This window comes from Archocentrus centrarchus, chromosome 4 (assembly GCF_007364275.1).
Source record: "Archocentrus centrarchus isolate MPI-CPG fArcCen1 chromosome 4, fArcCen1, whole genome shotgun sequence".
NCBI lineage: Eukaryota > Metazoa > Chordata > Actinopteri > Cichliformes > Cichlidae > Archocentrus > Archocentrus centrarchus.
Window position 1 is genome coordinate 33,685,614 of NC_044349.1, and position 13,779 is coordinate 33,699,392.

General features: G+C 42.8%; 1 protein-coding gene across 1 annotated transcript in view; it reads left to right on the forward strand.

The window, feature by feature from the left end:
* Positions 1-13,779, forward strand: part of slc5a9 (solute carrier family 5 member 9) — a 61,771-nt gene that overhangs the window by 26,259 nt on the left and 21,733 nt on the right. Inside the window, exons 9-11 of the mRNA XM_030726997.1 lie at positions 1,762-1,897; positions 2,283-2,390; positions 11,836-11,986. Of these exons, the coding sequence (XP_030582857.1) occupies positions 1,762-1,897; positions 2,283-2,390; positions 11,836-11,986 (395 nt within the window). The remainder of the gene's footprint in view (positions 1-1,761; positions 1,898-2,282; positions 2,391-11,835; positions 11,987-13,779) is intronic.

The window sequence follows — 13,779 nt, forward strand, 5'->3', positions numbered from 1 at the left end:
TAATCACTGGCTGTCCTCCTTAGCATATTGTTTTGTCTTTTGTCCTGTCTCCCTCCCCTCACCCCCAACTGGTCACAACAGATAGTTGCCCCTCCCTGAGCCTGGTTGTGCTGGTTCTTCCTGTTGAAAGCTAGTTTTCCTTTCCACTCTCACCAAGTGCTTGCTCATAGGGGGTCATTTGATTGTTGGGGTTTTCTCTTTATTATTGTATAGTCCTCACCATGATTATGTGCTAAATAAAAAAAAATTGAATTGAAATACATTTTAGTTTGTCACTACACTATGTTCTGTGACCTACCTGCTTTATAATAGGCATAAGATGAATAGAACACACATATGCAATGATTAGCTGACCCAGCACAAAGCAGAAAGGCCATCAGCATAGACATAGCATGCAAGTATGACCAGGTATGTACAGTATGACCAGGTATGTGACAAATAAACCTTGATTTGATTTGAAGTTAAAGCTGGTGTGGAGATGGGTTGCAAAGCGACTTGTAGGTACAAGTACTTGTAGGGACAGACAGACAGACAGACAGACCGACCGACCGACCCTCTAGGGGAAATTAACTTGTCGAGCAGCAGGGTATTTCAAGCAATTTACAGAAAGTAGAGATAATGCTAAAGACTAAATAGGAATGGCACTAGAAAAAACAACCTTTTATGGCAGCAGCAGAAGACCACCGGCAGTTTGTGCACTGAAGAGTACAATATTGCAGTATAACCAAGACAGCATTTGTGCAATGAGCAGGCATTGGAGTGAGTGTAGGTTTGTGTGCAGAGCATGTATGAGTATGTATGTTTGTGAGTATGTAAGGTGCCGTGATGATGTTTTAAGTCTAGTCCAGTCAGATGTCCTCAGAATTTGTCAGGTGTGTATGTATGGGTGAATTATACAGTCTTATTACACTGGACAGGAATAATTTCCTGTATTGTTCCTTTGGGCAGTGGGGTTGTATGTATCTATTACTGAATTTACTTTTAAGATTGTCCACTGTGTTGTGAAGGGGGTGCTCATGATGGCTTCAGTTTTGACAGCATTCTGTCCTCGGTCACCTCATCCAGATTTGCAAACTTTGAGCCGACAGCCTTCCTGATGAGTTTGTTTAGTTTGTTTGCATCCTTTGCCTTGGTGCCGGCACCCCAACACACCACAGCAAAAAAGATGGTGCTTGCCAGAACAGACACATAAAACATCTGGAGCATCTTATTGCAGACCTTGAATGATCTGAGCCTTCTCAGAAAGTAAAGGTGACTCGGACCCTTCTTGTATACTGTCTCTGTGTGTGTGTACACAACCCCAATTTATCATTCAGCCGTACCCCTAGGTAAATATAACTAGACACTGTCTCCACAGGAGTGCCTCGGCAAGAGTGATGGCTTTTTCTTTCTAAAGTTCACCACCATTTCTTTAGTCTTGTCTACGTTTAGCTGAAGGTGGTTCTCCCCACATCACTTTACTTATCCTCCAGCTCCCTGTACGCATCTTCCTGTCCACCCTCTATGCATCCCACAAGTAGTTGTAATACTTGTACACATACTTGCAGGTCCCTACAGTTTATATAAAATGTTGCCATCAATATTAAATTATACTCTACTGAACAATGGATCCTTCAGTTCACTAGCTCCGTACCACAACCTAAAAAGTGACACAAGGTCTGGACATTTCAAAGTGAAAATTACAAACATATATAAACTGTATAATGCAATTAAGGATGAAAATTATTATAACTGTGTGTGGGTGTGTGTTTGTTTGTTCAGGTTATAGTCCAAAGGTCTCTGTCAGCCAAATCTTTATCTCATGCTAAAGCAGGCAGTGTGTTAGGAGGCTATCTCAAACTACTACCCATGTTCTTCATTGTGATGCCAGGCATGATAAGTCGAGCGCTATTCCCAGGTCAGTCTGTATACCTTTCAAAGTGTGGCTGTTATATGAAGTGTTGGATTGGATTATATGCATAATTTTGATTACCTTGTTATTTTTCTATTATATATTATGCTTTTTTTTTTTTTTAAATGTTATTATTTCAAAGGCATTGTTAACAGCCCAGCCTCTGCACAGTCTATACAATCTGACACAATCCTGAGCAGATCTCCACTAAAACTCTAGACTGGAAAGATTATCATGTTTTATTTTTGTTGACACTGAATCCTTGTTAATGGAGTCTGAAATTGTGGAAGATTGCTAAAAAAAAAAAACTGGTGGCACATTTTCCTTGTTTAATTCAAACTAAGATTTTATCTTTTTTGCCCCTCTTCTGTGCTTTCTTTGTTTTTTTTAGATGAGGTTGGTTGTGTGGATCCAGCAATATGTCAAAGTGTGTGTGGTGCTTCAGTTGGTTGCGCTAACATTGCTTACCCTAAACTAGTAGTAGAGCTAATGCCTGTGGGTAAGTTACACACACACACACACACATTTCAATCTACCAATTTATTTAACCATTCACAGAACATGCGTCACATGACAGTGCTCTGTGCTGTGACAGGAGCGACACTCAGACAATCAGCCTGCATCTTTGATGAAACCGCAGCACTGCATACAGGAGAGAAACTGAAGTCAAAGTCGCTCTCATTACACTGGTATTGATCAATAACAGTACCAACGTTGGTATCCATATTATTGATATTAGGATTGATCTGCCCACCACTAGCTCAATGTACTAATGGCAGAGAAACAACTTACTTCTCTGCCGTTACCATTGGTGGTGGTAACTTCAGGATTTTTGCAAAAAATATTTCTCACCCCAGTGCTAATGCTAATGCTAATGCTAATTAGTAAGCTAATGCTAACTGCTAAATGCTGCTCCCGCTTGTTAATTGAGTGATGGGGCCTAAGGTGTAACTGGAAAGCAGTAATCAGTTTTCTTAGACATGTAGTCACATTTCTCAAGGTGCATGTCAGGTTACGTTCAGAGAGGATTTTCAATTATGTACACAGGACCAGTGCAGAACTCTAAATCAGGCCTTATTAGATAAATAGAATGATAATTTTTGCATATAATCCAGAAAAGTTACATTTATATATCAAGCTTTTAATGTGTCCCAGAGTGACGTTTCCTTTCACTAATGTGTTTGCAGAAATCATAATAAAAAAAAACATACATAACAAAAACACAATCCAGATTTTTTAACAATCAGCTGCTAAAAGCATTTCCTACATTTGAATATCAGCTACCATGTTGTGAGCACACATTTCTAATGCAACAATAGTGACATCATCTTGCTGGGAACTGTAGTATTTTATTCTTGAAGGCCTCTCATATCTCTACTGGTGCTGAAAACTAATGTTTGACTATGGCTTTCTGAATACAAGTAGGGCTGCAACTATCAATTATTTTAGTAATCAAGTATTCAATTGATTACTCCGTCAATTAATCAAGTAATTGGATAAGAAATAATTTTTCATTTTAACAATTCATCAGCATATTTTAACTTCCGTGCTGGAGATGTTTCTCTGTGTGAAACAAAGGGTGGATGGAGCAGCTACAAAGTTCTCTTTTCTTCATGTTGCTGATCAGGTGGTTGATGAAGGACCTCCAGCTGTTTCCCAGTAAAGGTTTTAAGGTGGTTACAGGAACAAGAGCTCCTTTCACTCCACCTGAGCTCACCCACCCTCTCAGTAATGGCTCTGCCTTTTTGCGCTTGCTGCAGGTGTGCAGACAGAATGCACGTTAAACAGCTGCTGCTGTATTTTTGTTGAAAAACTGGGGGCTGAAATCCTTTTATTCACAAGCATCCCCCAAATTCCGTTTCTACTGCAGGTCTGTTTTTAGTCACTAATCAGGGATTAAAGATAAAAAACATTTTGACGGATCCCCTCTGTACTGAAGGGGGGGCGGGGGCACCGAACGATTGCTAGTGCTAATGGCAGCCCCCCTTTCCCCAGTACACTGTGGTTATAGGTCTGTTCTGGTGGCTACAGACATAAAGAAAAAATAACAGCTGACATCCTCTGCACAACACAGCGCACACATTCAAACACGTGCACTCACAGCACAGAGAAGTGGGGGAGTGGAAAAACATCTCAGCAATCCACTCGTGTTAAAGGGTCGGGTTTTTAAAATTTTAATTAATGTAAAATTAACTAATGTAGAGGAAATGCTCCGCTTACACGGAGACACCTGAGCTGCAGAGTTGAAATGAAACATCAAAGCAACAAATTTGTGTCAAGGATTTTTGATAATTGAATTGAGTTACTCCAAGAATTATTGCAGCCCTAAAATTTGCATTAAATTTTCAGTTTGTGTATCAACATACATGAAGGTTGGTATTTACCTTTCATGCTGGGATTTTTTTGTTGAATCAGAAGCTTGAAATTTTCCTTTGATCTTCATTTTCCCTCTTCTCTTCATGTTCATGTCTGTTATTTCGATTTATGTAGCACACGCATGACCAAAGTGAAATCAAACGTACACATTGTGAATGAAACTGTCCTTTTATTTTGATAAAGTATTTTCTACTTACATATAAACTTTGCCCAGTTCTATCCTGGGTTTTAACTAATTAATGATCCAAAGGAAAAAATCTCAAACCAGTTAAACTTCATGGAAATTCTTCATAATTATTAATGATTGTTTGCCATTTTTTCAGTTTTACACATTTAGCTATGTGGTTTTGAAATAGCACCCATTTTTACAAAGATTGTTGGTTTAAAAACAACATAACTTTATGTATTGTTTATGAAAAGCAGAGAACAGTTAAGACTATTGTGATGAACTATGCATTATTGTTTTACATTCTGTGATAAATGATGGAAGTCACCCAGGAGTATTAAATAAAGATCCATCCATCCATCCATTCGCTTCCGCACATCCTGTTAAGGGTCGCGGGGGGCTGGAGCCTATTCCAGCTGTCATAGGGCGAGAGGCAGGGTACACCCTGAACAGGTCGCCAGCCTGTTGCAGGGCCAACACGGAGTGACAGACAACCTTTCACACTCACATTCACGCACTCAGTCACACCTATGGGCAATTTAGATTAGCCAATTAACCTAACCCCAGTAAGTGCATAAAGTAAATAAAGATGTTATATTTATTTGAGCTGTGAGTGTTTAATATCAGGGTGATTTTATAGGAATGTGGATCTTTCGGATCAATTTGAGAAGTGATTTTGATCATGTTTCACATTCTCATGTAGCATCAGGCACTGGTCTTGGTCTTGTCTCGGTCTCACCCTCCCTCGGTCTTGGTCTCGACTAGTCTTGGACCCTAAGAGTCTTGGTCTTGTCTCGGTCTCGATACACTCTGGTCTTGGTCTTGTCTCGGTCTCAGGTTAGGTGGTCTTGACTACAACACTAATAGTTGCACGTCTCTCAGGAGGGATTTTGGCCCAATTGTCTTTACAGAAACTTTCTAAATTCTTAATGTTTCTGGGTTGCTGCTTGGCAACTCAAAGCAAGGTGGGCATAGCTTGATCCACAGATTTTCTATACTAAGTAGGCCACTCCATGACTTCAATGTGCTTCTTCTTTAGCCACTAGTTTGTTGCCTTCATGTATGTTTTGGGTCATTGTCGTGCTGGGAGACCCATCCACGATCCATCTTCAGTGTTCTGGCTGAGGGAAGGAGGTTCTCATCCAAGATGGTGGATGGTGGAGCGATGGATAGCCCAAGGGCACCCCGGCCAGGCCGAGTCCGCCCTAGGCTTGCAGTGGAACTGCCATCAGGACATCCTGTCCTTCAAACATCGGGCATCCCTGACGAGGCCAGATTGCGTAACGCTGCGCTACATTTACCGAGTGCTAGCGAGCCAATATGACCCCCTTGGGTACCTTGTACCCTACACAACCAGGGCCAAGGTCATCGTCCAGCATTTGTGGGAGAAGAAGCGAGACTGGGACGATCCCGAGCTTCCCGAGCACCTGCTTGCTGCATGGCGAGGGTGGGAGAAGGAGTTGTTGCATTTACCGAGTATAACCCTTCCCAGGTGTTACACTAGTCCACCATTAGACACCATGGACTGTCAGCGGGAGATACATGTGTTCTGCGACGCCTCCGAACAGGCCTATGGCTCGGTAGCCTACCTCCGGTCGGAGAGGCCCGGGCAGGGGGTGGAGGTAGCCTTTGTCACTGCTAGATCTAGAGTTGCTCCCAGGAAGCAGCAATCGATCCCGCGTCTAGAACTATGTGCGGCCTTGACAGGAGCCCAAGTGGCCCAGCTCCTTAAGACTGAGCTCACGTTCCCTGTACAACGAGTGGTACTGTGGACGGACTCGACCACAGTACTAACCTGGCTTCAGTCAGAGTCGTGCAGGTACAAGGTGTTCGTCGGCACACGTGTGGCCGAAATTCAGGATCTCACGAAGGGAGACACGTGGAGGTATGTAGAGTCGGCCTCCAACCCTGCTGATGATATAACCCGTGGGAAACCTCTTCCCACCCTAACACCCGAGAGTCGGTGGGCTCGGGGGCCGGGGTTTCTGGGGAGTAGCCTGGATGTATGGCCGTCAACTCCGCCTCTTCAGATTAGTGCAGAGGAATGCGAGAAACGCAAAAGAACGATTTTCTGCAGTCTTACTACCGGAGGGGGTCTCCTGCCTGATGCAACCCAGTTCTCTACCTTCAGAGAGCTGCTCGCCGCGGCTATCCAGAGCCTCCACGGGGCGGCCTTGACCAGCGCCACGGCTGAGGATTACCACCAAGCTCAGCAATCCTTGCTACGTCAGGTGCAGCTGGATTGCTTCCCCACGGATTACGCCCAACTGCAAGCCGGTAAGCCGGTCGCTAAGAACAGCCGCCTGATTACCCTGGCCCCTGAATTTGAAACTGGTGACCAGCTCATCCGGGTAGGGGGTCGTCTTCGCCACAGTAGTCAGCTAGAGCCAGATGCGGTGCATCCAGTTGTACTGGATGCCAAACATCCGATCACCCGTTTGCTGATCCAGGACTATGACCAACGATTGCATCATCCAGGACCGGAGAGAGTCTTCGCTGAGATTCGTCGTAAATATTGGATCCCAGGAGGCAGGGAGGCCATCCGGCATCTCCAACGGAAGTGCTCTGAGTGTCAGAAATGGAGGGCCAAGCCACAAGTCCCTAGAATGGCTGACCTGCCCCCCTCGAGACTTCGCTTGTACCAGCCGGCCTTCTACTCTACAGGAGTTGATTGCTTCGGGCCCTACTTGGTGAAGATCGGTAGGAGGACTGAGAAGCGCTGGGGGCTTCTGTTTAAATGCCTGACCACCAGGGCGGTACATATTGATCTGCTCTCGCACCTGGATACAGACGCCTTCCTGATGGCATTAAGACGTTTCATAGCCAGAAGAGGCAAACCTTTCGAGCTACTCTCCGACCAAGGAACCAATTTTAGAGGGAGCAATCGAGAACTGCAGGAGGCTTTCATGGCCCTCGCACCAGACCTCCAGACCCAGCTGGGCCCTCAGCAGATATGGTGGAGCTTCAACCCGCCTAATGCACCCCACTTCGGGGGCTGCTGGGAACGTGAGATACGATCTGTGAAGCAAGCGCTTCAAGTAACCCTGGGAGCCCAGTCGGTCACTGAAGAGGTATTGAGGACTCTGTTAGTGGAGATTGAAGGAATACTTAACTCCAAACCCTTAGGCTACACTTCAACAGACATCGCTGACCCAGACCCGGTCACACCTAATACCTTGCTAGTCGGACGTCGGGACGCTTCGCTCCCGCAGGTGGTGTACCCTTCCTCAGAGCGCCTGAGCAGTAAACGCTGGCGCCATAGCCAGCTGCTGGCCGATCATTTCTGGAAACACTTTATCAGTTTCTATCTGCCTGGTCTTCAAGTCCGGCAGAAGTGGAATACAGAGAATCCAAACTTGCAGCCTGGCAAGACGGTTCTCGTTGTGGATCCTCAATTCCCACGCGCCCTGTGGCCGGTGGGTAAAGTAATCGGTGTCACGCCCGGACGTGATGGGAAAGTGCGGTCAGCGGAAGTGAGGGTGGGGGATAAGACCTACACTCGCCCTGTTGCCCGGCTCATCCAGCTCCCAGCTATCCCGGAATAGATATTACCCTTTGACAAGGAGAACGGTGGAGGCCCCCCCTTTTTTTGGATGTACAGATTTCCTTCCGAAATCTGGGGGCGGCTGTAAAAAAGGCTGTTCCGGGGGAGATTCAGCACGGGAAGTATCAGGAGACCTGGCTCGCTCTCTTCCTGCTGACGGCGGAGGGATTGAGAGCCGCCTGCGCATGAGCTACACAGGACGCGGTAGTTCAGCTGCGCCGGCTACGAGCGGAACGGGTGAAGAATATCGACTGTCAACCCAGAGGGAGATTGGTGCAGCGGCCAGTGGACTGTGTGCGTCTATTTCAAGTAAGGACTGGGGTTGGGAGTAATAGCTTAAGATGGTGGAGCATCTACGCCCTGGACTGCCGTGATGTTGCTAACTGCTAGCCCAAGGAGCGCGTTATTTCCGGCGCAGCATGTTAGGGTTGTATTGTATTATATTGTGTTGTATAGTATTGTTATCTGTTAGACTGGGCTGGTGGCTGGTTTAGAGGGGTAATTATACGGAGATTCCCTACGTTTTATGTGATCGCGGGACGCACCCGTGCCGCGCATTAATCAGAGTAATTAGCAGAGTGAATGCCACTCCGAGTGCGACCGTAAGCGGTCATGTTTGTGTTCGCTTCAGAGACCAGCAGAGGGTGCCACTGGATCGTTGTAAAGAGTATACCTACTAGTTATGTGCATTATATGTTAAGTCTGGGGAGTAAGGTTATTTACTGAGCTATGGTTGCTGTGTTATGGTTAAACCTGTTACATATGTGATTTGTTATGTTTAGATTGTAAGGCTGCGGGGTGTACTCACATGTGCATTTGTTATGATGTAATTTTCATATAGTTAAACCTGTTTTGGTGGTTCTTGTTGCAGACCACACCTGCCACACACCTGCACCCCCACAGACCCATACTACTGACCCTATGCGACCACAACCTGGTGGAGCTAGGAACAGCTGTAACTGCCTTGGTGGTGGAAATAAAGCAAAATAAAGCGAGCAAGACATCCGTGTGGTTCTGACCGACCACCTGCTGCGGGTCCCAATTCAATAATCTGGCATTAGTAGTGTAGAGGAGGCAGACTGCCCCCCAGCAGTCATGGGATGGCTTTCCAGTGTCCGGACCTCAGTCCTAAAGAAAATCTGTAGCGGGAGCTGAAGCTTGCCAAGCAGCAGCCAAGAAACCTGAAGGATTTAGAAAGTTTCAGTAATGAGGAGTGGGCCAAAATCCCTCCTGAGATGTGTGGTGATCAACTGCAAGAAATGTCTCACCACTGTGCTCGCCAACAATAGTTTCTCCACCAAGTCATGTTTTGCTTGGGGACCAAATACTTATTTCACTCTATGTCAAGTAATGTGTTTATTTTTTTTTTATTTTTGGATTTTTGGTTTATACTGTATTCTGTCTCTCTCTTCTAATATTAAACTACCATAAAAATTAAAGACAGTTAATTTCTTTGTAAGTGAGCAAACTTCCAAATTCATTAGGGGTCAAACAATTATTTTTCTAATGTAAATTACTTTGGCAAACACTTCAGCCTCTTCAGCATCTCTCAGTACAGTAGTAGCTGCCTCTGCACAAATAATACTGTAACACTCTTGTTGGTGGCTTTCGGTAGAGAAGTTAGCTCTTTGTAGAGACAAATCATTTGTGGCTTACATTTACTTGCATAATGCTGCCTCAATATTTCCAGTGCTCTTCTTCCATTGTCTGCTGCTTTTCTCATAACAAGGGAAAGACTTTCATTATACAAAATCTGTATCAAATCAGCATAGGCTGCTTTGTTTTTTCAGCATTTTCATTGTCATCATTCTCATTGGCTTCTACAGTTCCACTATTGGCATCTATTACAGTAGGCCTTGTAGACTTTGACTTCCATAACTCACAGTTTTTCTCATCTCTGTCAAACATAATCTCTGCTATTGGCTTCCAAGTTACTCTTGAGCCCATATCCTGTTGGTGCAGCCATTTTAGGGGTAGGAATAATGGTGTAGTCATATGAATTTCATGGAGGAATAACAACGCATAAACTTCTCTGTTGTTTGAACTTAGAAAGAGCGCCACTACATCTCAAAGGTCATAATGTCAGCGTAAGAGTAAACATTAACAACTTGTGCACAAGTTAACAAAAGGCAAGAAAATTAACTTAACAGAGGAGAAGATGATGCCACAAAAACAGAGTTAAGCTAATTGCTAGAGATATAAAAGACAAAAGAAACTATTTGAACCTATAGACATAGAAAGAGCCAAGATAACCTGTACAACAAAACTCAAATAACAGAATAAACACATAAAGTGCACATACGGGAGATAAAGCAAAACACAAGGTAAATGGTAAATTGACTAGTTCTTATATATAGTATTACTCTACTTGAGTGCTCAAAGTGCTTTATACAGCATGCCTCATTCATTAGTTCACACAAGCATTTGCCCACATACTCTTTCAGGCATATGCCTAAAAGCAATAACATTCTTACTCCAACGAAAGCATTAGAGAGCAACTTGGGGTTCAGTATCTTGCCCAAGGGATACTTTGGCATGCAGACTGGAGCAGCCAGGGATTGAACCATCAACCTTCTGATTAGTGGGTGACCTGCTGTACTGAGCTACAGCCTCCTCCAAATGCAAGCACTAACTAGGTTTCAAAAGGTAACAGGAAGAAAACATCATGAATCATACTAAAAACAATGAACCATAAACTCTACAAAACTCAAAACCTAGAGTCCAAGACCCAGGGATCATGATACTTAATCTCATAAAAATATGTACCAGTGTGTCCTAAGGGTGGTTGTGTGGACAAATCTGACCAAACTGATACTAACTAAAAACATTTACAGCAGATTTATATTTTGGTTTACTCTAATAACTACTATATAAACAAAAAAGAAGAGAGGGAAAGAAGTTATGTTTTTTTAAATGGACTAGTTCTTATATAGTGCTTGTCTACTCTACTTAAGTACTCAGAGCGCTTATAATTATACACCACATTTGCATTCACCCATTCACACACATTCATACAAGCACTTTTTTCTACATCTAAGTGCTTTTAATCTAATATTCATGCACACATTTACACTCTGAAGAATATATTCGCCACAACTTGGGGTTCAATATTTTACCCAAGGATACTTTGGCATGCAGAGTTGCAGCCAGGGATCAAACCACCAACCTTCTGATTAGTAGATGATCTGCTCTACCTTGTAAGCCACAACCAAAACATATATTAATGGAGAAATGCAAACAGCAGTAACAAAACGCGCTAATAATATGGCTGACATCTTAATGATTAAAAAAACAAAAACTCCACATTTTGTAACCACATTTAATGTACTCCCATCTACAAGCCACTCTAACATTTAAATCACTACTTTCCAAACAAAAATGCACATTTACAATTGAGACTTTTTAAATTGATCAATCCAACCACAATTGCCTTTTTGGGTGCATTTGACACTGAAGAGCAAATTTTGGATGGCATGGTGCAATGACTGGGACTATCTGTCATAGCAAGAGGGTTCTTGGTTTTAACACTGACTAGAGCCTTTGTTTGTGGAGTTTGCATGTTTTTCCAGTGCCAGCATGGGCTTTCTCAAGATACTCTGCCTTCCTCCCACAGTCTAAAAACATGCATGTCATGTTAATAGGTAATTCTAAATTTGCTGTGTGTATGACATATATAATACAGTATATAGCACAAAACACTATGGATGTATGTTTTAATGTGTCTAAATGAGCTTTGACTTGTCAGTAAAACTTGGAAAGTGCTATATAAGTGCCTGCCAATTCTACGTGCTAAGTTCAGAATGATTTATCTGGTATTCCATCATTATTGTGCCATCTTTTTTTTTTTTTTTTCCACAGGACTTCGTGGTCTCATGCTGGCAGTAATGTTAGCTGCTCTTATGTCATCTCTGACCTCCATCTTTAACAGCAGCGCCACTCTGTTTACACTGGACCTTTATCACAAAGCCAGGCCCAGAGCTTCTGAGAAGGAACTTATGATAGTTGGAAGGTAGGGTTGACAAGAATGTTCTACTACATTAACACCAAACCAACACTGACCTGAACCCTGCTTTGAATTACAAAAAATAAAAAATAAATAAATACATACACACATACAAACACAAGTATGCCCAAATCTGAAAAACTTGGGATGCTGTTGGAAATGTTAATTGAAACAGAATGCAATAATTAATGAAAATAGTTTGCAAACCAATACAATTCACAATAGAACACAACAACATGTTAAATATTTAAACTGAGAAAATATACCATTTTAAGAAAAATATTAGCTCATTTGAATTTGATGGCAGAAACAGATCTCAAATAAGTTGGGATGTGGTAACAAGAGCATGGAAAGTAACAGCTGGAGAAATATTCTACAACTAATGAGGTTAATTAACAACAGGTCAGTAATGTGAGCAAAAAGAGGCAGAGATTCTCAGAGGTAAAGATGGGCAGAGGTTCATCGCTCTGCATTAAAATTGTGTCTACTAATTGAGGAACAATTTTAGAATAATGTTCCTCAATGTAAAATCTCAAAGACTGATTATCTCATCATCTATAGTGCATAACATAATCAAAATTTTCCAAGGATCTGGAGAAATCAATATTGGATGGCCATAATCTTTGGGTCCTGAGACAGCTCTGCATTAAAAGACAAGCATGATTTGTCATGATTCTCTGTGTTACATGGCTGAATTAAAGACTCCAAGAGTCCAAACATTTTATAACATAGTTATCAGCTTTTGCACCTGTCTCATGAAGGATCATGAAGGAGAAACAAAATACTTTTTTGCAGAGGAGCAGGAGTTAGGGGTGGTTAGCAGTGTCCAGAAGAATTCAAAGGCCTTTCCACACTCCTGGAATGGCTGGTAGCTGCTGGGCTGCTCTACCTGGTCAGCAGGCCCTGGACAGGAATTGATGACAACTCAATCAGTGATCATGATTGTTTGTTTACATTCTTTGGATGCAGTGAAAGAAAATCCTAGGGTTTCCATAGCATTTTTATTAAATTATTTGGGCATTTTCCATCACCTTATATTTTAGTTACCAATCACATGAAAAAGCAAGATCTCACCTAAAAAGAACATATGCCTTTTCCCACTTTTTCATGTCTCTCCTGTAGTTTGTGTTTTGTCCTTGTCTTTCCATGATTTGCTTTTTCCCTTCTCGCCATCCAACCCCCCAGCCAGTTATGATAAATGGCTGCCCCTCCCTGAGCCTTTTTTTGTTAGAGGTCTCTTCCTATTAAAAGGGAGTTTTTCCTTCTCATTGTTGCCAAGTTCTTACTCATAGAAGATTGTCTGATTGTTGGGGTTTGTTATTTTTACTTTGCAATATAGAGCACCTTGAGGTGACTGTTTCTGTGAGTTACTGTAGCGCTATATAAGTAACACCAAATTAATTTTGATAAGCTTAGGACTAAGTATAACAGTCATGCTGACCTGCTAACTAAACACCAGTGGTGGGAGTAACGTGTTCCAAAGTAACACGTTACTGTAAACACATTACATTTTTCAGGACGAAAGGTTGGAGTGAGTTACAGCTTTTGAGGAGTGGATTTGGACATTACTTTTATCTTTATTACGCAAAAGGACAAGAGTGTGATCGTGAAATGCAAACTGCATCCAGGACAGAAACAACTGCATAATATTGCTAAGACCACTTCGGCTCTAACACAAAGCTAGCCAATAACCCAGAATGATTAAAGCTGAGTGCATGCCAACCCCAGACCAGCAACCAGACCCTGAACTTCAAGGCAGCGATGAACAGTTAGACTTGGAACATTGTAGCCTAGTCTAG